The sequence below is a fragment of the Polypterus senegalus genome, chromosome 12, assembly GCF_016835505.1.
Source record: "Polypterus senegalus isolate Bchr_013 chromosome 12, ASM1683550v1, whole genome shotgun sequence".
Classification (NCBI taxonomy): domain Eukaryota; kingdom Metazoa; phylum Chordata; class Cladistia; order Polypteriformes; family Polypteridae; genus Polypterus; species Polypterus senegalus.
Window position 1 is genome coordinate 153,803,503 of NC_053165.1, and position 25,679 is coordinate 153,829,181.

General features: G+C 34.3%; 1 protein-coding gene across 1 annotated transcript; it reads right to left on the reverse strand.

Annotated features, from left to right (window-relative positions):
- Positions 1-25,679, reverse strand: cops2 (COP9 signalosome subunit 2). Its single transcript, XM_039770351.1, has 13 exons — positions 25,572-25,679; positions 18,157-18,270; positions 16,821-16,898; positions 13,981-14,106; positions 13,319-13,408; positions 10,068-10,145; positions 9,365-9,539; positions 7,906-8,084; positions 7,360-7,412; positions 6,976-7,073; positions 5,827-5,909; positions 4,749-4,807; positions 1-2,601 (listed from the first exon to the last, which is right to left on the reverse strand). The coding sequence occupies exons 1-13, from the start codon at positions 25,623-25,625 to the stop codon at positions 2,457-2,459; spliced, it is 1,332 nt and encodes a 443-aa protein (XP_039626285.1). The 5' UTR covers positions 25,626-25,679; the 3' UTR covers positions 1-2,456.

A 25,679-nucleotide genomic window follows, 5' to 3' on the forward strand; every position in this document is an offset into this window, starting at 1 on the left:
TAAGGGTGCAGCAATTTTTTTGTTTAATTTGGCTAAAGGAACGGTGCAGGCGTGCATAGAATCTTTAATATCCCACAATTCTGCAACTGGCAATGAGCATTTAATGAATATGTCCAGGAAAAAGTACATTCAAAATTTTACCTGTACATATTTTTTCCCCCCCACTTTAAAAGAGCAAATCTTTTTGAATAATTATTGCAACATTTATTAAGGTGGTTAAAAAAAAAAAAAAGGCTTCTTGGAGACCATCTGACCTAGAGGTTCACAAAATGTTATCAAACCAAATTTACCTTCTTATTCTCAAAAATATTTTAATGTGGTTTTACTGTTCAAAAATAACAGAAACTCAAAACTGTGTACATTTGTTACAGGTATCCATTTACATTTATCTATGTATTTTTTTTTAATTGCTTATTTTAGGAGTTGTCATTGAAGGTACTCATTAGGAAACAGGCTAACTGAATCTGATGCGGCCAGAGAGAAAGGTGTTTTACTTGTATTCCTTCACATGAAGATTCTTGGCATCCACTCCTGGATTCATATGACAACAACGGACTTGAAAAGTGGTTAAAAAAAATTGCAGGTCTGGTTCTTCTAAAAGGAAGAAGTAACAACTTAAATAACAACTTAAGTTTCAAATTGAATAAGAATAAGGTCAAATTTCCTCATCAAACAACTTAAAAAAATGCAACTACTTACAAACAAGCTGTGCAAAAGACCACCAACTGAGCATTATTCAATAATTAAAGATGATCACATTGTCATAATAGATTTTTCTTTGTTCTTTAAAGACTCTTCATACCAACATATACAAAACAGTTTCTGGGCAGGGCTGAATATTACTGCTTTTGAAAGGTGCACAGTATGCACAAATGAAGTCCTGAATGGAATTACTCAATTGCTGTTCTATTTCATTCACTTCCATTAGTATGAGAGCAGGCTCAGGAGCAGCCAGTAAATCAGCAAGGATGAGATGTGACTATTGACACGTCACACACTCACACAAACTGCAAAAGCAAGTCAACATGACCATTCATGTTATATGACTGGAGTTTTATTTTACCATTAACTTTAACACTAACTGTAAAACTAAGTTACACCAGGTCTGAACACTCACCTATGGGCTAAGCTAAAGAGTTGCTTATCATCCATGAAGCACTTCCTGGATTCTAAGTAACTGAAAATCACCAGACCGTGTCAAGTCATCTGCAACCTTATATATGTACAGGTGTTCTTGGTGTTCCCCCCATTGCGTACATCATAAAACAAATATTAGAAAAGGTTTATAGGGTCATTATTCTCATGCACTCCCCTGCGCCATGATTAGTGAGCATAACTACCTAAATTTGAAAATTCTGTCTTCCTTACTTAAAAAAATCTCGGAACACATTTGTCATAATAACTTTGTTTCTGGTTCTTTTGTGTGTAGTTTTTTTATGTAAATGTGGAAAACTGGTGCACTGGATGAAAACTAACAAAGGCATAGAGAGAACACACAAAAACCACATAGTAAACTGTTCATAAATAGTTTGGATGGAAATGGAACGTGTCCTATAAGGGTGACAATAATAACCTTAAGGGATGGATAGGACACTACCAATGCGTAAATGGTGACAAAGGTAACAAATATTAATGATTAAAACATAAGGGGAAGCGTTTACAATGTAGGCCTTTCATTTCTCTTAAAACTAAATTCTGGAAGAGCAGAAAGTTGAGGAAAACAAAAAATACAAATAAAACACATTTTTCTCACCTCAAAGAAAAATGCATTTCAATATTTTTATGAAAATAGGGAATAGCTCCGCAAAATGTTAAAAATAAATGTGAAAATACTAAATTTAAATTAAACAATATCTGTGCCACAGTTTTATTTTGCGGAGTGAAACCTAAAGAGGCTCAGGACCACAAATGACCGAATTGTACCTTGACTACAATTGCAAGAGAGAGGAAAAAAGGCTTTGAGACCTGACATTTTGCAAAACAATAGCAAACATGTCATGTAATACACAAAAAAAATGCTCATAATAGGTCTAACATTTCAAGTTATTGCAGGTAATGCTAAACATTGTAAATAAATGATTTCTAAAGGTAAAACATCATTTTGCTTTACTTCTTAGATACATATTTTACCAAAATGTGTCAGTGTGTATTTAAAATCATGACAAAGTCTTCCTTAAGGACATTTTTGTGCCCTTTAATAAAATGATACATTGTGAAGAGCAAGATGTCAGCACAGCATAAATTCTGTGGCATTTTGGTTTTCTTCTGGACATTAAAGCTGTCTTGGGAAACCACAGCAGCAAAACACATATCAGCCCATCAAAGAAAGCACTTCTGTCAAGCTTCAATTTTTTGGGGGGCACAACCACCACAAGCAGTGCTGCCATTCCTAGATTTGTGAAGATTAACATCACTGCAATGCTGCTTTAAATATTATCTGTCGCTCTGCTGCTCAGTTAAGCCAGTTTGCTAACAATGGCCTGATTGAGAGAATTAAGTTGATTTGTCCATTTATCTAAAGCAGTATATCTTGCACCTCCTCGTTTCTGATGATCCAGCTCCAACAACTGGTTCACTTGATCAATTCGTCCATGAATAGTGCTTTAAATTGAAATGAAAATAATTAAGTAAACATATGATCTGTAAACAATTTTTCATAACAAAAACTTTCATGCAAAGAATTGGTTTGTTCCAGTGGAGTACTGGACTTATAAATGTTAGAAATTGAAACTTAAGGTCAAATCTAACATTAAAATATTTTATAAAATACAGAAGTATTTTTTTATATATACACACACAAAATGAAAAAAAAAATACACTTCCAAAAAAATAATTATAATTTTTTCTGTGACAGTAAGGGGCTAAAATTGGTGCATCTTAGTCTCGGTCCTGGGGACCCACTGGGGCAGCAGCTTTTAATTTCAACCAACTTCTGTTTTTAATCGGACTGCTAGCCTAATCAAGTGATCTCTTATTACCCAGTTTCAGTGTTTTGGAGTCAATGTAAAAATTACAAAACTAAGTTTGTTAAAATGTTTATTAAAATGTACTAAGCAGTTATATGAGAAATGTAGTTTTTACTTTTTAACAATATTTTCATCCTGATTTTCAGCACTCTTTCCCAGGTTTTCTGGTTATTAATCAATTTATTAATTAGTAGGCCTGACAAAGCAGTTTCTGCCTTTCATCATTCAGTGTTTTCCCAGGTGTCTGCAACGCTTCTTTTAATTGTCATTATTAGGACACAACGAAAGAAGCAAAATACACAGAAAAGCTTCAAAATAATGATAAAACAAATGAGTTAAGCATTTAAAGATATTGAAAAGATAGAAATACTTCTAAATATTTTATAAATGTAAAAATCATACTATGGTGCTTTTCAAAACATAAAATAAAGGAAGAGGAAAAAGACCAGCTAGTTAAATGAGATGAATTATTATCACTGATTGTGAATCTGGTTGGAACAAAAGCCTGCAGCCACAGAGGGTCCCCAGGACCGAGTTTGAGAAACCCTGACTTAAATAACACAAACGCTTTGACTGGACATGCAGAACTGTAAATCAACAATTTGCATTAGTAGTGTTGAAACCAACACTCCATTTCCCAGCACACAATGTGTCAAGAAGTGACTGGATTTTTCCGTTTACCTACAGACAGAAGAAATAACCAAAGGTGTTCTTAAAAATTTTCCATTATAGTCACAAATTATACTCCCTTGCAAAAATAAATAAATAAATAAATGTATTAAAAGTAAATAAATTAATTAGATTTGATTGTGTGGAATCCATTTCTGAAACTGGAATTTCTCTACCACGAACCATTTCTGTGAGATATTAGATTTTAGTTAAAAAAACAACCACCCCATATTGGAAAAAAATGCATTTTTTTAAAAAAAATAAGCCAGGTTTTTTTTGTTTCATGCGAAAATTATTTGAAGTTACTCATCTTCATTTTTCTCTTTGAGATGGAAACAACCTAAAATCCAGTATTTGCTATCAATCAGTATTTTTTTTTTCTGTTCTTATTACTTTAAAATGTATATTTAGTAGGCGATAGTCTACAGCTTCCCCGCAGCCCTGCTCAGAATAAAGCTGGTGCAGGAGATGAATGGATGATTGGAAGGATGTCCTTTTATTGTACAGAAGAGAGGAAGTTATTGTTTAAATAGTTTGAACATGGGAAGAGGTTCCACCAGAACATCCCCCAAATGGAGACAATATAGTGGAAAATAGAGTGAGCAGGCATAATCAGACTTCTGTCAGTCATTCCACTGTGAAAAACCTACAGAGAGGTTTTACCTTAAGAGAGGGAAATTTTTTTTTTTTTTTTTTGCAGTATAAGTATAAAGTTCACTTCTCAAAAACTTGATGCGATTGAGAAATTCTTTTGGCAGATTTGAATTTAGAAACCTCAGATCTATAAAGGACACCAAAAACTGACTGGAGCAAACCAAATTTGAGAGACCAGTGTTCTCATTTCAACAGCCTTAATTTTTAGTGTAGGCATGACATATATAAAAGGGGGGGAGGGTAACAATAATCAGTTTTCAGGAAGCATTTAGTTAATGATCAATGCTGCAACAGAAAATGCCCTGCATTGCCTTCTATTACATAGTAAGAAACTAAAATTGTAACAATAGTTACAATTATTTATACAAGAAGCAGAGCAGCACCTACTGACATACAATTAAATTGCAAAACTGGAATTTTTCTGATTAAATAAATGGCACACAGTTACAAAACACTTACTTGTCCAAAATACATTGCACAAGCAAACTCTCCACATCTGCCACGTCTATGTTCAATTCCTAAAAGAAGCAAATGTGTTAATGTACATAAGAACATGTTTATCAAAAGAACTAAGGCACACATTAGATGTTTCTTACAGAAATAAAATACAAAAGGCACATGTAAAACCAGACATACCCAAACATAAATGAATCATATTACTTAAAAACAGAGCTGTATACAGCTTTGCGTACAACTTTGAAAATTCACACGTTTCCAAAGTTAAAACCTTTTTACAGAACATAACATTATATATTGAACTGATTGTTGCATTTAAAATGCTTAAGTATAAAATGAAAGCAATGTTTAAATGCATGATTAACTTGTTTCAGTTCACCACATTTATTTTTCATAAATCGAAATAAAATGTCCATATTTCTCTGATAAATCATATTAGTATATGATTAATACCACAGGCAAAAATATGGTAATAGTATGTATTGCTGCTGTCAATGTCATATCACATATTGATTGAGCTCTTCAAAGACACCTGCAAAGACGTAGAAATGCATTTTAATTGCCTGTGAATGTCGATTAATATGTCCTTCTCCATCACAAGAAATTCAAAAACTCATATTACCTCACAACACCATTTTGATGACAACTACACATACAAAAAACGTATTCTACAGCACTGAAGTAGCAAGTAGAACATTTACAACCAACATCAGAACAAGATGCAGATGTCCCCAAATAAATTTGATTTAAGTACAGAAAGAAAGCAACCCTTGTATCATAAACACTCTTTTTCTCTATACTAAAGATTTCACCCCCCAACTCTTCTTGTCAAGATTTTGGAAGGGAAATGGGACCAACATACAAAAGGTGCACTGTTCCAAAACGGCTAAAAAGAGCAACATAACTACTGATTAACACTGAAGGAATGTGAAACCTTTAGTGTGCGATCAGGACAGTGTTTCTCATTAAACTTAGGTTTCAGAAACACTCAGATATACAACATAATTAATTAAAAGTAGAAATGTAAGACCAAAGGGGTATTATCTATATACTTAAAACAAACCTTGTGAGTCATCCTTACCTTGGAAATGAAGGGTATATGTATTCTAGTGTAAGGCTTTATTAATTTTATAAGCACTTGCGTTCTGATGTTTCTCAATAGCTCTAGAGGGTAAAAAAAAAATAAAAAAAAAAAAAAAAAATATTAGTATAGTTTTAGTATATTTTATACTGAGCAAATTGCAAAATGTCTTAAAATAAATGTAATGTTAGTTTCCTCTCCTTCATATGAAGAAACAGCGATAATGGTACTGATATGGATGTGCTGTCAAAAAACTGATGGTCCCACTCACAGAACATGGTGGCATTTTGCTGGAATTATTTTTTGCCTGAATTGTGGTGCAATGCTGATTACCTCAAAGTGAAGCAGCATAACCATGTAATCATGATAAATAATAAAAATAAAAAAATAATACTGTCGGCATACATATTTATATAAATGCACATGGCTGTCTTTAAAGTCAAACGTTATGTTGATGTTTTTGTTTAATACCTTAAATTTTACTTAAACTAAAATGTATGGGGGTGACTAAAAGGATACAAGTTTATTTAAACACTTATTGAGCTACAGTCATAACTAAAAGCCTGGGAAATCCTACATAAATGACAGCATGAGACTAGAAACTGAACAATGGTTGGCCAAACCAAGGCAGCAAGAAAACACTCAGACACCTTTTTTCAATATTTTTAATCAACAAATCAACTGTACACATGTATCTTTATCTTTTAATATATTTTATTGTACTATTTAAAAAAGAAAATACTTAAACTTCTGCACTGATCATGCGGATATCTGAATAATACGTAATTTACCTGAGTACTATGCAAACAATACATTGCTTTACCACAACTGCAGGATCTTTTATTGTGACAAAATAACTAAAACAAGATGTAAAAAGACAGCAAAGAAACTTCTTGTGCATCTCTGTGATATCTCTACATCCATGCAGATGTTGTCCTTGGCCACTGGCAATGATAAACATCTTTCTTAAATTTTTTTTTGTCTCCCACACATCCCCCAAAAGAAAAAAATTAAAATATATTTTTCTGTAATCAAATGTATTAAAGTATCAAGCATAAAGCCATAGTTTTACATATAAAATATCCATCCATCTGGAGGTGCTTAAGTGTCTGTATAACCATAACAGCAAAAGAACATTATGACTCTTACCTTCAATATGCTCCCTTATGAAGGGATCATCCATAATATTACTGTGGTTTGTTTTCAGAATTTTTTCAAATTCAGTGATGTCATTATTCTGGTAGGCACTAAAGAGACAACCCATTATTATTAAATTAGAAATAAAAATATACAATATTTTATTCTATTAATTTTATAAAATTCAACACTTCATTTATAATTTCATTTAATTAAGACTACGTTGTTAGCTTTCTATTACAGATTCTTAGTCTGTATAAACTTTTGGCAGTCTTATTTTATATAGGAAAAAAAAGACAGTTACTAAGAAAAAAGACATTTATTTATAGAATGGTCCTAGAAAAACTAATTTGTGCTCCTAAAGTTGAGTTAAATTCTTAATTTTGCTTTTCTTACCTTACTAAATTAGTCATTGCAAGAATCTCAGGGTCATTTTTATATGGTTTAGCCTATATTTAAGAAAAAATTGAGACAAATTAAAACAAATAGTGCTCAATTGCTAAAACAACTTTCAAAGGAAAAGCTTACTGCATGGTTAGGAACAACATTTTAAATGTTATAAAATCCTCATGTCATATTTATCCCGTCCATTTTTTTTAAAAAAATACTGTTCTATAGTATATATAAAATCATGTATTTACAGAAAGTGTAATTATGGTATTAACTGTAGAGATTCTTCATGAATACAGAATTTACAAAGTTCTGATACAAACACAACACATGTATACTGGGTATACACAGCTAGCTATATGAATAAAATGTCAAGTGTGCCTACAAAGAAAGAGAGCAGAGTTTGCAGGAACAGGCAGTAATAAAGCAAAAATGTTTAGCAAATGCTTTTCTAAAAAATAAAAAAAAATAAAAATTAGGCATTGTGAACACATTTTATAAACATTAAAACACAAACCCCATATATTGCTAGTTAAAAGAAAATATTCATACCTCCTGTGAGTCAAAAGGGTTTATTCCTGACTTCATCAGCATGTTTGCTAAAACCAGATATTTCAAGCATGTTGTTCGTCGCGGGCTCCCTGATTCATCGTAGTTTTTGAAAGCTTCAAAGAAATCGGTGTGTGCCTTTTCAAATTCACCTTCCCTTAAGTGCATTTTGCCCCCACATTCTGAAAAGGGATAACAAACAATTAAGGCAAACCATCTTATGGATGCATCTTATATTAACCACCAAATGATATTAAAGTACTACACATAGTGTTTCTGTAACATATTTGACAGTCATAAGTACCATAAACGGTAATCATTTTTCACTACTAAACTTAAAAAATCCAATCCCCTCCCACGTCCCCACTCTTAAATACAAACACTATGCACATATTTTGTATAAAAAAAGCACTAGACAGAAAGGAAAACTTGATGAAAAAAAAGACATTTATCCAAGAAAGGATGTTACACCTGGAAAATCTAGAGCAGCTTTATTTTTTTCTAGCTGGGATCTAAATGAGTAAAAATAATATAGGCAAATTAGTCTGACAGTTTATATCTTCAATGAGCTCCTTGATTAACTATCCTCATCTTTACAATAATGGCATCAAGTGCAACCCTTGGTTTAACTTCAATTAACTTTGATAGGCTCCCTCTTGGTACACATGTATTTAAATCTATTTCGACATTCAATTTTAAATTTTAAAGCTTAAGTTCCTTTCGCTCCATCTAAATTTGCTCTGCCAGAAAACTGATTTGAAATTGTTTAAATAATTTTCTAATAATTACTAACTTCCAAACTCTTGCTAGTTTATTGATACTGAATTTGTGTTTGACTGGTCGTACAGTTTAAATTTACTAGTGAGTTTTATGTATGATACTGAAAAGTTAACTATTTTCACTGTTAAATACCTTGTGATGGTACATGCTATATTAAAATCAACTTCTTAAAAGCAAACTAAAACAGGGTTAAAATAAAACAAACAAACAAGTTCTTTGTATGGTCGAAAATGAAGCACCCATTGTATTTAACCAATACATCTCCCTGAGCAAAACATGCCACATATAATGTTTAATAGTTGTTTGCTACATTTTGTATTGGACTGTTAAATACAGTAGACCAGAAACATCCAGTGACAATGATACTTGACTGAATAGAAATGTGCCATCTGCTGTATTTAATTCAAAATACAGGCACAATCCAGTCACAGATGTACATCCACTAAAATGAAGATATCATCAAATCGCAGCTCATTTTTAAAACACTGTAAAATTTACAGTGGCATATTCTTAACAGGCTGATTTAAAAATTAACTTCTGTATCAAAAATTACTTATATCCCATGCTTAACAGCCATTTTTGAAACTTTTCAGTTGGGGGTACAGAATTCTTAAAGACCCACACTTAACTGTATCAAAAGGAAATATATTATTTAGAGAATTACCCATAAAGGTATCATTACCTCTGATGACACCCATTATAAGCGGGTGTGGAATAGCAGACTTTATGTGCAAGGACTGTTCATACAGAGCTTTTAGTTTCTTGTTGTTCTTTTGTGCTGTATACATTTGAATTTCTAAAGCATATATTTCCAACAATTGTGTGCCTTTCTTTAAGTCATCTTCCCCATCATCTGTCTGCAACACAAACAGGATTAGTAAATATTAAAAAACAGCTGGAAATGTACATTTAAACAAGCAATGCACTGATGGGACTCATGACAAATATTAAGAATAGAAAAAGCTGAGATGCCTACTCTTTTACACATTCAAAGCATATACTTTGTAATCATTGTAAACCTCCATTTAGAGCTCTTTATGTATTAGAACATTAGATCATGAGGCTTAGACAGTAATAAAAACAATTTATTATGTTCCTCTGTAGGTTTGCAGGACTTAATGATTAGGCAACAGTGTGAACATTTGTGAGGACCCTTAAGTACAGTATTTAGGGAAATGCCACTTGGGATCATCTAGTAACGATGCCACCAAGGCGATAAACCAATGTGAGAAAACCCAGAACCATGCACTGCTTATTATCCAGGAGAATGTCAGACCTCCTCAGCTTGCTACCACTGCAACACTTAACAGAATAATTGCATTCAAAATTAGTTCTTTATATTCTGAACTAGTACTGTACAAACAAAATTACATAAAATACAATACCTGACAAGACTGGTGCAGTTGTCGTAGTATCTTCTGAAGTTTGCCATATTCTTCCCGTTCTAGATACAGCTTTCCAAGCTACAAACCCAAATTGGAAATTATTAGAAAGTGTATTGTATTAAAAAACAATGTTAATATGTGAACCCTAGATTGTATTCCCTCAGTAATAAAGAAAATGTCAAAAATAAGGAAAAAAAAAAACTATAGATGTATCTAAACTGATTTGCTCTCAACAATGCTCCCAACCTCCCTCTCTCTGTACTAACTTAGATAATACCTATTAAAAAAAAAAAAAAAAAAAAAAAAATCACAAAAAGCTGCAAAGCATTAATTTAGAAAAAAAAAAAAAAAAAAAAAAAACAAGCAATGACAAACACAAAACATTTGTTCTTGCCACCAAGTTTTAATTTGCATTGTAAACTGTATAAATCCTTGCAGAACTGGTCACGACACTGACATTAGATGGAGGCCACACGTGACAAGCAATTTCAACTTCTGGCACACACTCTCTGCCCAGACTTTGGAATTCCAGAAAATGTATTTTTAGGAGGCTTTAATCAAGTCTGAGTCATTAATCTGCTGGCATACAAATTTAATTTCTTCAGAGTCAAATGACGTTTACAGACTGTTTCAAGTAACAGAATGTTTCTGTTCTTCCTGACATACATTGGGTTATATATCTTCACATATATTCTGCTGTACAAGAAAATATTTCTTGCAAGGAAATACAGTGTAATGCTTCAAATACACTGCTTAATGTTAAAATCAAAAAGTTTAATTTTGGGCTGTATATTCATAGCGTTCGTAGTCTTGAGTCCCGATCTGACTGTGTGGGTGGTTACCTACCAGGTAACGCATGTAAGGGCAAAACAGGTGTTGCGTACTCTTTGCATTATTTGACAGTAAACTATGTAACATATACACACACAACACACACACATTATATATACTGTATATATATATACTAGCAAAATACCCGCGCTTCGCAGGGGCGAAGTACTGCATTAAAATTTTTATTAAGAAGAAAATTAAACCTTTTTAAACCGAGGTTAAATATACCAATAATTATTTGTTAAGGATCTCTTTGTATACCACATTGTCAGTTCGGCCCTCCGGTTGTAACATGACCAAGCTGTGTGCTGAGCTTACTCTTGAGCATGCAACGTACAGTTGGCCATGTGAAAAGGAATCTTGTCTCAAATCTCACAGCTTGGACTGCTGCTGTCATAATCGGTTTGAGCTTCATGGTTTGTTTCAATTACGACAGTATTTGCAGGACTTGTGTTGAAGTGACATTCGGCATCTGTCAAGCGTTGTAAGCATACAACCAGTTTCATCGATAACTTCACATCCAGCTTTTGAGAGTTTAAACATTCATAAACATCAAAGTGTCCACTACTGAAATCGTCACCTGTGAATCTAAGATGTTTAAAAGGAATTGGAGGTTGTCGAAAGGTGTAAAATATTTGGCCATTTTGGTACACTTGAAAGCGACAACCAAACAATTGAGCGGCAGCCATCAACTCACATGCAGATGCATAGGTGAAGGGCTTAAGCATTTCACTCTTCTAGTGCTCCTGTGTAGTCTAATTATCTCCTGTACCGTCATCAGTCCACACCTTGAACCTGTCCCAGTCATTCAATACATAAGACACAATGTTCCTCCAGATATCAAGAGTGAGCCTGATATGGCTGTGCAATATGTAACAAAGAGAATGGAAAAGGTAGGTGGTATCTCCGTGCATGGAAACCACTCGATAAGTGACAGTTCTTTGATCGATGGTGATCACCTCGATAGACATGTTAATAGGGGTACGATTGTAACGATAAAGGAAATGGGTACCTGAAAAAATACCTACACAATAACTACAATCGTAATAAACGAACAACAAAACAGGGGAGAAGCCGTGGATTAAATAAAAAGGCTGTAGTTAATAGCAGGGAGACGTGAATCCCGTGGCGAAGCAAGGAAGGGAATGTAGAGACCGGAGCGACGGACAGCCTTATATAGGCAGGCAGCCAACAATGTGGGAGGCGTGGGGATGGGGGAAACCCAACGCCGCCTCACACGGTGACCGAGCTGCAGGCTATGGACGTATATAAGTATGTAAGTAGGATTAAGTTAGCCTTGGGAACCCGCGTACCAAATTTCTTAAAGATGGGCCCATAAGTAACAAAGACCGTTGGAGAGTTCAATATGGAGGCCGACAGTGGCGTCATGCCATAATAAGTACGTACATTGGTTTCGGTTAGCGCAGGGAAGCCGCCTACCAAATTTCGTGAAGATGGGGCCATAAATAAGGAAGTTCAACATGGCGGACGTTGTCAACCGTTATGACCGTTATGTGTAGAATTTCAAAATGAAACCTGCTTAACTTTTGCAAGTAAGCTGTAAGGATAAGCCTGCCAAATGTCAGCCTTCTACCTACAAGGGAAGTTGGAGAATTAGTGATGAGTGAGTCAGTGAGGGCTTTGCCTTTTATTAGTATAGATATACATATATATATATATATATATATATATATATATATATATATACATATACATATATACATATATATATATATATATATATATATATATATATATATATAGTGTGTATATATATATATATATATATATACACACACATACTATATATATATATATATATATATATATATATATACACACACACACATATACACACACATACACACTATATATATATATATATATATATATATACATATATATATATATATATATATATATACACACACATACACACATACGCACACATATATACACATATATATAATATATACATATGGATGTGTATATGTGTGTATGTATGTGTGTATACATATATATACACACACACACACACACACACCTACATATATAAATACATTATACTGTGTATATATATAGTTAAAATTATGCTAACGTTTGAATGATGGAAACAATTTATTCACAAAACATACTTCAGATGTGCAAGTTGATTTACAGAAATACATATATTTTTTTTAATGGCCAAAAGCATAAATCTCAATTAACAGCTGTATTCCATTTTCATCCAGGTCCTATAAAAATATATCCATCATCTGAATGTATTTTTGCCAGCTACACAGAGAAACTACATATCAAAATAATCCAATAAGCTGCTAAAGAAACACTGTGTATGGGGGTGATAAGGTTGGTTAACCAAACCTTCTTGAATTAACTTTTGTTTTAATAGGAAGCTGTGAAGTGTTGAAGAAATGACATACCTTGGTGTTCGTTTTAAACCATAATCTGTCATTTTTTGCATCTTTTAGTGCTTCTAGCGTTGTTTCATAGAATTCTTGCAATAAATCCATCTGCAATTAAAATACAAATATATTAAACATGCATCAAAATACCTAATTCAAAAGCTTTTGCTTAAACTAGCCCACACATATGTTAAATACTTATAACAAGTAACAGATATTCACCCATATCTAAGTTTAAGTATGTCACTTTGATGTTATTCACATCTTTTGATAATACCTAAACAAACTACAATTTAGAAACCTGTTTCAGAATTTAAAAAAAGTTTTTTTAGTGTGATATCGTAATTTTAACAACTAAAAGACTGCATGAATTTAAAGTTCTCCACAAATCTACATTCATTCAGATTGTGATATCTAAACTCCTGACTATAGAACTTCAAAAAATTACATTTTTCAGGGACATATCAAAGGCATAACTGATTTACATTATAAAATGAAAAATTAAAACAAACATGAATTTTAACACACCTGTCAAATGTTAATCTGGCAAGCTTTTTGCAGTCATTTATAATAACCAAGTTTTAAAAAAAGAAAACAAATTTATTTAACAGTTACTTGTAGAAGTGCAGTAAATCATAATTTACTAGTTGTGTTAAATAGAAAGAAAAAAAAAGTCTTACCTGCTTGGAAGTGGAGATATAATCAAGGATAGAATTAATAGATTTCTCAGAATAATTCCTTGTGACAGCACTCCGGATGTAGGTGAGTAGTTGTTTGTATCTATTCATCATTTCTGGATAATTGCTCTGGGAAAGGAAAGCAATAACAAATAAAACAATGAAACACCACTTACCCAAATCACAAAAAGAGGATGAGTAAATAATGTATAGTATTTGTATGTCTGACAGTTCCTGCCCCATAACACCCCCCCACCCACCCCAATCACCATGCATGTCTGCTTCATAGAACCTTTAACAATATTAATAAAGACAGACTGATGGCAAATGACAGCCAAATACTTCACCAAAATGAAAAAGCCTGCCCGCTTCCCTTCATTCGTTCGGCTAGAATCCTGTTTTCAATTCACAAGACACTGATTATGAGACTAGGTTTCCTGTTTATGTGTGCGCTGATAATTCCATAAAGAACTATTTAACAAGCTTTGAGCAAAAAAGCATGCAACTAGATAACAGACATGTAGATTATGTGATATGAGTAACATGAGATTTTTCTTTCTGTATTCCATGGATGTTTTTCAAATCATTTTTCATTGTACAGCACTTGTTGCTATTGCCTTCTATTATGCCATAAATTTCTTTCTTTCCATTTCTGCATGAAAAAATTAGACTAAAAATGTTTATCTGCCACAACTACAAACTGCATGGGGTAATCAAAATAATAAAAAATATTTTTGATGTATTAATTAACTCTCAAAAACTGTAACAGACATTAGTATATATTTCAAAGTATACAAATTTTAAATGCTAATATCAACTTATTCTGTTAATTTACAGATGAAGGCTAGCAGCTCTCAATATTACAAATTAATAGACAAACCTTTATAAGTAGGGAGACTTTTTTATTTCCATAAATAAAATGATTAAGATAACAGAAACTGAATTAAAACATTATCCCTTCGTTCCACTGCCAGGAGGAAAACATTTTAAACTAGATAAATGTAAATGCCTACAAATTTGCCTACATAAACTGACAAAAGTTATTAAGTGCACATATGCAAGGGAACAGAAATACTCTCTGGAAATCATGCTCATCACTCTTGAGCTTTAATATGTTTTGTCATGTCAACACACATTACAACAGCATTATTTGTGATACGAATTACTGAGTTAGTTGTCATTTAGCTGGTTTGACTGCATCTCCCCATTTGATCAACAGTGTCGTCATTTCCTATTTTCCCCAAAATGTTGCATATGTTCTCCCATCAAGTTTTCTTTTAAAGATACCAAGATATGGGTGGAACACGGTGTATGAATTTTTTGAGCCTCTTTTTGTGATTACGAAATTTCATAAATCTGACCTTTTGTTGCTTCCTGCTTTGTGTGTGATATGCCCAGTACATACTCTGTATCCCAGTGAGGACTTTCATATCTTAAGTCAATGTTACTTTGAGGAGATTAGGGTGTTAGGATTAGTGACCCTGCTGGGCAGTGTAGCCCATTTTAATCAAACTGCTCTAAAACTCTGAACTGGAATATGGAAGTTCAAAAAACCAAATGCATAGATTAATTTTAGCAAGCATTTCTGTTCCGATATATTTTGGTTTATTGTCTGAAGACGCACAGATTTTCCAATTTTTAGTTGCTTGTTTTTCTTTTCTATATAACAAATAACATTTAATAAATCCGATTTTTTGTACCTGTCTCTCTTGATTACAAAAACAGGCTGCTAACATACAAAATGCTCATTTTATTTATTAATTATTAAACAAATGCATATGAATCAACCAAGACTCTTACAGACAGTGAGCTTGCAATTTCTACTTGTATAACCCTAAAAAGTCCAATGAGGCTTACTAAACTGAGCTTACAGTATTTGCACCTTGCATAACAATAGAATTTTACAATTAAGTAATTCATTCCTGCCCTTCAGCTATTTGGACTTACACAAGATGGTTTAGGGTGTTTGAAGGGCGCAACCTACAAATGAAAGCAATTAAACTCTGGAATCTTTTAAATGTCATAGGGGTCAAATGTCAATGAACACTATGAAAGAGTAGTTTAAACCAGCGCCATGGAAAGCAAAAATACGGTACAGGCGATCTGTAACTCTAAGCGGATGAGCTGATGCAAAGTGCTGAAGAAACATTTTTTTACGTATATCATCCCTCCTTCATCCATTTCTTAATGGATCCCCTTTATTAGAATTTTCAATCAGTAGGAGTCTGAATATCAGGGAGTTAATTGTTAAAATACTGTGAATCAACATTTAAGTTAATAATAATTCTTTGCATTTACAGTATATAGCGCTTTTCTCACTACTCAAAGCGCTCAGCAATTGCAGGTTAAGGGCCTCGCTCAAAGGCTCAACAGAGCAGAGTCCCTTTTGACATTTACGGGATTTGAACCGGCAACCTTCCGATTGCCAGTGCAGATCCCTAGCCTCAGAGCCACCACTCCGCCTACAAAGCTGCAGAACCAAGAGAAACTGGATTAGAAAGTAAGGTGTTAGCAAAGCAAAACAGAGCCGTGATCCACACTCAGAAATGAACAAAAACCAAATTATCAAAGTTATTTTCCCAAATGTGTATTAGATACACTAATTATGCAGACAACTATTTAAAAATATTATTCTTTAGTAATTAGTTATAAATTTTGATGTAGACAAATCTCTGAGGTCACTTCCTAAGAATTTAAAAAATAAAAAAAAAATTATCAGGTTATATGTTCAGAAATACCGTTGTATGCTTTTACATGGCAAAAACAGTATATGTGTGGAAAACCGAGAAAACCTAGGCCTATCATTAAACATTTAAAATCAGAGATATGATTCAATAACTTACCAGTTTAAAATTAATTTTAATCATCTGTTTAAGTGCCTTAAATCCCCATTCTCCTTTTTCACCTTCCAATTCCAAAACCTTTAAATAAATAAAAAATGTTTCAGATAGAATTCAGATTTCAATGTTGTTAATGTTCCTGTTTTAAGTCTCCCCCACAACTATGCTCTATAAGCATCTGCTAAACAAATCTCAGTTAAAACCTTCGCCTTACATATACAGTATAGTAGAATATGTACCAGTGGTGCTGGGCGATATGACGATATATATCGTGGGGACGATAGAAAAGTGTCTATCGTCCTATTTCTCTTCTATCGTTTCTATCGTTTCTAAACTAATTTTATCAATTACTAAAGAAAATATTGCATTAAATAGGCTATGACAAATGTATGATAATGCCTTGTCGCTATGCAATGCATACTCTACCCTTTATATAAGTGATAATCAAGAATAAAAATGAACTTTTGAATGTCATTTCAAAATAAAGTTGCAAAAAAAAAGTATGCAATGATATTTTTGTCAAACTTTTGAGAGAATAACTGAAAACGTACTTTATTGTGGGTGGTATATCGTGATATATATCGTTATTGTGATATAAAATAATCCATATCGTGATATATGATTTTTCCATATCGCCCAGCACTATGTACCAGTTATATTTTTTAACCTTCTTCATGTGTTTTCTTATACCGATATATGTACCAATGTTTTAGAGAATTTCTGCAGAAGTAGTTCACTTTTGATAGCAAACATTACAGGAGAATACATGTAAACATTTTATAACATGCTCAGAAAACTTTGGGGTAAATGCTTTAAAAAACTTAAAATTCGGTTTCAGCATGAGCTTTATTATTTCAAATACTGCTAGACACGCTAGACAAATCATTATACAATGCTTGTTATATAAAATGATACTTGGAACACTTCCATTGATTACTTGACTCAGAGGCAATTTTAGAAAACTACACCGAATACTTTAAGTGGCAACAGTAGTAGAGGAAAAAAAATATGAAAATAAAAATGTGCTTGTTTTAAATAGAAATAACCTTAATACAAATTAACACGATAATATCTATGCAATTCTTTTAAAACTTGCCTCCATTTATGCAATCATAATCATAGCTACAGAATGGACAAGTTTGTGAAAGGGACATGAGGTTTTGTGCAATTTATGGGCGCTGCATCATTTAATGTTGTGTTGGACTTGGAAGAAAATTATCAGGTGGATGTTTGACATTTCACGGAAAGAAGATACATTTGTCAATTTATTTTTTAAAAAAAAAGCAATCTAAAATTTTACACACAAGGCTAACATTGTAATTATGCCAAGTGATCCCACCTTCTGAAAGCTATTAAGAGCTGCTTTAGGATCATCCTCTTTCAATGCTTTTGAATTGTAGTACTGATTTTCAAGATCCACATTGGGTTCTGAGTTGCTGTCTTCCGAATATTCCTACAAAAATAAAAGATGCCAAAAAATTTAGATAAAATACACAGTGTCAAGTATGTAATGTTAAGATTGAAAATATATTAATATGTCTTTGAACTTGCAAAATCTAAAACACCGAGTGTAAAATGAAAGAAAAATTCTTTGGCCATCAAGAATGCAACATTTAATCACACACATACAAAAGTAAACTGATAAAAAAAAAATGAATATGTGTTTGCTTTAATCTCTATTATCATTAAAACTGATTTTGAAAAGCCCCCAAATATTTTTTTCCCCTGATTGTGAAGATTTACTACAACTAGTTAAACGTTCTTAATATATTAATTACATGCCTCAACTTCAATTTAATGACTGTTACAAAAATCACCATAAAGACAAAATGACAAGATTATAGTAGGCGACTATGGTAATGGATGAAACTTCCTTTAAACAGGTACTTAGCTTAGGTACCTTATTTTAATAAAAAAAAATTTACACAAAGTGGAGCATGGCACTAATTTCCTGAATAAAATGAAACAAAAAAACTGAAGATGTATACTACTACATTTTAATGTTCCTCAACAACAGCATAAAGCTTGGTTTGCACCACAGCAGTCCTTCATCTGGTTCATTTCAAAGCTGATTCAATGCCACACAAACATTGAATTCATTTTTCTAGTTTATAAAACAACTTGACACTTAATGGATTTGAGGACTTTTAATAGTTGTCACTCTCGGTTATGAAAACAGACAGATAATGGACCAAATACTCACTTTACTTATGAATTGCAATGCATTTGAATCAACCAAGACTCTTACATACAGTTAAGCTTAAAATTACCAATTGCATATGCTGAAGAAGCTCAGTAAGTACCTAACTGACTCACTAAAATGAACGTACAGTGTCCGCCCCATGTATAAAAATACAAATTTACAGTTAAGTGATTCGTTTCTGCTCTTCAGCTATCTGGACATTCAGAGGATTGAAGCATGCAACTTGCAAATGAGAGTAATTTAACTCTGGAATCTTAATTGTCACATGTAAAACAGGATAGGTTTATAAAAACTCTAAGCTGGCAAGCAGATGCAGTATGTTGTGGGAAAAAAAAACATTTTCTCAAGGAGAGGCAATACTATCCATCCATTTCCTCAGAATTTTCAATCAGTGGCAGTCCGACTACATGTGAGTATACTGTTAAATACAGTACATCAGCATTAAGTTGTGGAATCACGTGGTTCTTGAGAAGAATGTAAAGCGGCAGCAAAGCAGAGGCATGTCCCACATTCAGAAATGAACTGGCATCATAATATATTAATTATATATTAGAAATTTAATATATTTAGGACATTTGTGTAAATAATCATAGTAATTTTGCTGCCTATCAAGGAAAAACCAATGGATGAGACTGCACTCACTCACAAATGAAGTTGTGTAAAATTTAAAGTCGTCCATTAACCTAACATGAACAACATACTGAACATATATTCTTCCTAAACCCAGCAATAGGCCACAGTATCAAAAGCAGGAGTCCAATTAAAAAAAATCCTTAATTTTCAGGCCCTTTAATTTCACAAAGCTGTGTTTTAATAGGCCTCTGTTAGTTAGTGTATCCACTCTGCGGGTAAAAAGGGCGACTCCTGTGCTGGCAGGTTGAGAAAAAGTAAAAAATAAAAGTTTAGACCTTGCCCCCAATTACGCCACTAAAATATATGTGTACTACAATTTAGTACAAAATTGGATGGTTTTATCAATTAATTTTATTGAGATTTATAATTATAATCAAGATTCAACATCTATTTACAATTTGTAATCCTGCACAAATCTAACAAATCAATGTTCAAACGTGACCAATTCCTGAAGGGGCAAAGCATGAACCTGTCATATTCGGGATGTTACTGCATCAGAGAGCACTCACATAAACAGTAAAATAACACAAATAATCTGCCACTAGCAGTCTTTGGATGGCAGTAAACTCTGCTGAATACAAGGAGCACATATAAACACAAGAATAGCCAAGACGTAATGCGTGTAGTTATCACAGTAGCCTTGCAAAAAGGAGACCAGGGTTCAAGTCCCAGATGCGTCAAATTAGCCAGTTCTTGCCGTGCTTGCATTGCTTTCTTCCCACAGTGTGTCTCATGCGTACGGGTGACATTCTCATCCCTACCACCTTCGCCGTCACTTCCTCTACCTCTTCATATCTTAAATCATTCTTGAGGCAGATTGAACATTTAAGTGCCAGCTTAAGTGAAAGATTAAAGACAATGCACTAAGTAAATGCAACACAAACACTGACTTGATCAGTTTTAACGTGAAAAGATGTCGACGGAAGAGAAGAGAAGAACCGGGACGCTAGCGTGGAGAAAAGAAGAGCTGCTCAGGAAGCAGCAAGTGCATCAACCTCTGAGCAAATGAATGCTAAACGTACAGAGAAAGAGGATGAAAACTAGGAATGCTCAATTCAAGTGTATTCAGTGCACGTTATCGTGCAGTGCGCCGTTAATGATATATGTATAAATACTTTAGCAAAAACAAATGTGTTTTTGCACAATTTTTTGGATACGACTGTATAACTGACATGTGAATTATGCAACACAGGGAATGGACTTTTTCCACATCACTTGCCATTGTTGATTTCTCGTTCACCACTAGAAACTACAAGGGGTGAAGAACATAAAAAAAACATTTCTGGGTGGAGTATTCCTTTGATGTAAGATTCTAAACTGGCCTCATGGTTAAGAGTGGGCCCTGTGATGTACCAATACTCTGTCTTAAGCTTAGCCCCCGAAGATCCAGAAATCAGTCAAGCAGCCTTGACAATGTTATTTTATGAATTATCATCCTAGATTCTTAAAATAATTGAAAATTTCTTAACCACTGCAAAAATCAGTTCCGTGAAATTTCTACAAACACTAAAGAAAAAAAATTTTGAATGGGATGTTGGCATTGCTCCTTTACAACTCCAGGGATCTATTTCATCATCATCACCATCATAATCGCTCAGAGTCTGGACATTAACCGTGTTCACAAAGGTTTCTCGAGTGCTCCGGTGCTTTTTCCCCAGATCTTAAAGGTATTTAGTATTGGTTGAGTGAGTGTTTGCCATGTGATATACTAGCATCTAGCCCACAGTTATTTCTTGCTTTGATACCAACGCTGTCAGAAAGGCATCCAGCATCTCCTGACCTTATGGTAGAACAGCCAGATTTAGAGAGTGTATCGATTCAATTCAATTAATTGTTCTCATGACATCATCTGTGCTGAAACATGAACGGTGGATACAGCACAAGGCTGAAGGATGTTAAACCATCCACTTTCTTAACCCGATTATCCAGGGCAGGGTCATGGGGGAGCTGGAGTTTGTCCAAGCAATCACTGGGCAACGATATACACAAATTACTAAATACAGAAAAGAATGCATAACAAAAACTAACATTCTCATACACTTTCTACACACTGCCTAATTCTCACGATCAGAAAAGAATATCATCCTTTTATCCCAGTAAACTTTTGCACATATTTTTGTGCTCAAGTTGCATTGCACTGAAGCTTAAGGGTATGGCAATTTGGGAAAAGTCATGGCCTTTGCTCTGCTTTTCCAAAGTTAAGCTATTATTTAAGTTCAGTTCAAAGAACAACATAAATTTACTAAATAAACACTTGGGGGGGATTCTTTTTTTCTGGAGGAATAAAATAATGAATGCTATGACACAATACTAATAAAAGAATATTTGTCTTGGAAGTGCTGAAATGGCTTTTGGTGGAGAGATTTGTGCATCGAACAGTATCATCTTTGGCAATGTAAAGTCAGACGTTTGCTTCTACGGTTAACTTTTTTACCTAATTTTCTTAAGGCGGTTTTGTGCCCTGGTCTGTTGTTGACTCTTAAAAACAATTCGATCTGTTCACTGGTGACAAGCCTAAGATCATACCCATGAAGATAGTAAATAAGATGAATATTTCCAGCAAGTAACAGATTTAAACTGGTAATGCAATCTTTTAACAGCAGCAAAATACGGGCAAAACTTTGAATAGAATATTTCACCTAAACCAAAGCAGCTATGATATATATTGTTCATGTGAATGTACATTATAGACTGTTAATCTGAACTGACTGTTCAGCCTTCCTTCAAACCCTCCATTTCCATTCTTAGCAAAAATGATCAGGTGTAAACCAAGAAGCATCCCTGCAGAAGGTTGCCAGTCCATTACGAGACACACACAAACAACATGCTCAAGGTTACATTGCATAGCTATCTGGTATTTCTACAGTGGGTTCAAGAAATAAATGGAAGAATAAAAAGACATGTTCTTCTAAAACAGCACCGGAGCTAAAAGTACTTGCCTTTTCTATGAATGATTTAATTCCTTTCAGTGTGTTCACCATGTTTAAGATCTTTGGAAACCACCCTGTATACATTAGTAACAATAGTAGTAATGTATCATGCATAACACAATAACTAAGCCATGCTGGGACTCATCTGCAGTAAGGAGTACATCACTGCACCATTCCTGAACTACCAGTTCCACACCACCAAATATGCACGTTTATTGGAATGTCTGTACTAAATCAGCGCGCTTTGACAAAATTCAAGCAGGTATGAAAAATTCCATGCATGGAGTAGGCAAGCCTGGCACTGAAATCAATCTGTTGTGCTGTCCAACTCAAGTTCTAACCACTGTTCTGCCCATTTTGTTTTCCACAATTTACACTCGACGAGCAAACTCTTAGGAACACTATGCTAGTACTTATTATGGCCTCCTTTAGCTCTCCAAACAGCCTCAGTTTTTCGTGGCATAAATTCCACTCTTTTAATATTCTGGTGCATGTTGAAATGACCCATCAAGCAAAGCCGGCAGATTTGTCTGACACACACTCATGCTGCCAATCTCATGTTATACCACATCACAAATGTGTTCTATTGGGTTCAGATCTGGTGACTGCAAAAGCCACTGAAGAACACAGAACTCATTGTCATGTTCATGAAATGAGTTTGATACAACTTTTGCTTTGTGACATGGTGCATCATCATGCTGAAAGCAATCATTACGAGATGGATCAATTATAGCCAGAAAAAGATACACAACAATGCTCAAATAGGCTGTGGTGTTCAAGCGACGATTGACTGGAATTTACGAAACCAACCTGTGCCAAGAGAACATTCCCCACAGCATTACACCACTATCACCAACCCTGGACTGTTGGCAAAGGACAACTTCGGTGAACAGATTCCCGACTGCTGGCACCAAATTCTGAACTTGCCATCTACGTACCCGGCCAGAAATCAAGATTCATCAGACCAGGCTACATTTATCCAGTCTTCAGCTGTCCAGTTTTGATTAGCATGGCCTACTGCAGACTCAGCTTTCTGTTTTTGGTGGACAAAAGTAAAAAACAAACGTGGCCTTCTGCTGTTACAGCCCATCTGCCTCAAGTAATCACATTCTGTGATTATTTTTTGCTCACTAGAGTTGTACAAAATGAACAGGAGTTATAAGTCTGTCAGCTTGAACAAGTCTAGCCATTCTCCTCCGATCTCTTTCATCAACAAGGCATTTCCTTCCACAGAACTGCTGCTCTCTAGATGTTTTATGTTTTTTGAACCTCTCCAAGTAATTCTAGAGAATGTTGTGCACCGAAAATCCCAGGAGATCAGCAGTTCCAGGATTCTCAAAACAGCCTGTGTGGCACCAACAATCATGCCATGGTCAAAATCATGGAAATCACATTTTTCTCCCACTACGCCGTTCAATGTGAACATTAACTGAAGCTTCTGACCTGCATCTGCATAATTTTATGCATCGCACTTCTACAACATCATTGGCGGATTAAATAATTGCATGGATAAGCAGGTGTACAGTTGTTCCTAATAATTTTCTCTTTGAATGTATCTTTAATGTTATTTATTTTTTTCCATACACCCTTCCCCTCTAATTTTTAACTAAATTTCTTTCCTCAAGCAGCTGCAGCAAAGAATATAAACAGGATGTGTAAATCTCGCATTTATTGTGCCTTATGTTCTGCTGGCCTGGTTTCTAAATCTTAATACAGTATATAAACAACAAAAGCAGAAGAAAAAAAATCAAATTGTAAAATGGAGCAGTAAAATAACAGGGCCTTGACAATCAAATATCACAGACCTGCAAGTACGAGTATGACAGAATGCACTCTGCTTCCTGTAAGAGAGGACTTACCCACTACATTTTCAGTTGTTGCCTTCAAGTGACAGGTTCCAAGAATAAAAAGCAATCGGTTCAAATACTCTTTCATCCCAACTGTTATTAACCTTCTAAATAAGTTCAGCTTTGATTAGCATCCACAGGCATAAACCATATGATGAACAGAATTTGCACCAGTCATCAGTTAAGTCTTAATGTTGGTTTCATTTTTATATCTAATATGTGTAATCTAACGTTTCACCATACGTGCTGCTATATTATATTAATCTGCACCACGTTTATGTTTGACGGCTCGTGTTCTTGGTAATGAGTTTTTAACATTACGTTGCGGTCTCTCCATAAAACCTGTTGACAAACTAAAATTCTCTCTTGGGACAATAAAATCAAATTGAAATAAATTAATTCTACATACACTAGAGGGAATGAGAAGAAATCGTCCCGCCTGCCTCTGATGGGTTTTCTAACCCCAAGTACGGTAATTCTGCCTTGCATATGTTAAGGCAAGCCTGGTTGGAGATTTGTATATTTAAGTTTCCTGCCTTACAAACCGACTACTTACGGACGGTGAGCTAAACACATTTCACGTATTTGCAAATCCAACAAGAATTTCGCACGGAGGGGGGCTTGGAAAAAAAAAAATCTCGATCTTCTTACAATGCGGTTAACTGAAAAAGCAAATTATTTCAAATAGAGAAAAAAGACGCGCACACATTCGGACGCAGAGAGAGGTTCGGGCATTCGTTAAAACTTTAGCTTACCATAAAACATACAGCTTTACTGTTAAAAGAGTTAAGGTTGTAATTTGAATTGGCCGCAGCTCACCCGCTGTTGATTCAAAACATTGAGACGGGCCTGGTCCTTTAACATCAAGTATTACACAGTTGACACGGGCATACAACCTAAAGTAACTTAAAAAAACGCAAACATACTTTTATTATATCTCGGAAGAGTAATGACACGCGTTTGTGAGGTGCAAATGCTGCCACACAACATGTCAACCTAAAGAAGCCATGTGAAGCATCTTCCAGCAAGAACAAGAGTTTTCCTGAGGCAACCCGCAACGCGCCGAAAAAATCAGCAAATTAAATAAAAAACGGCAAACGACAAGAAACAAAAATAGTGCATTGAATCTATCGAGCTTTACCAGGTCGTAATCTTCTTCATCGTCACACATAAAGTCATCCTCCATGTCAGACATCTTGGCGGAGTTCACAGACAGGGTTTCCCAGAATGCTACACGAAGGCGGTAGCA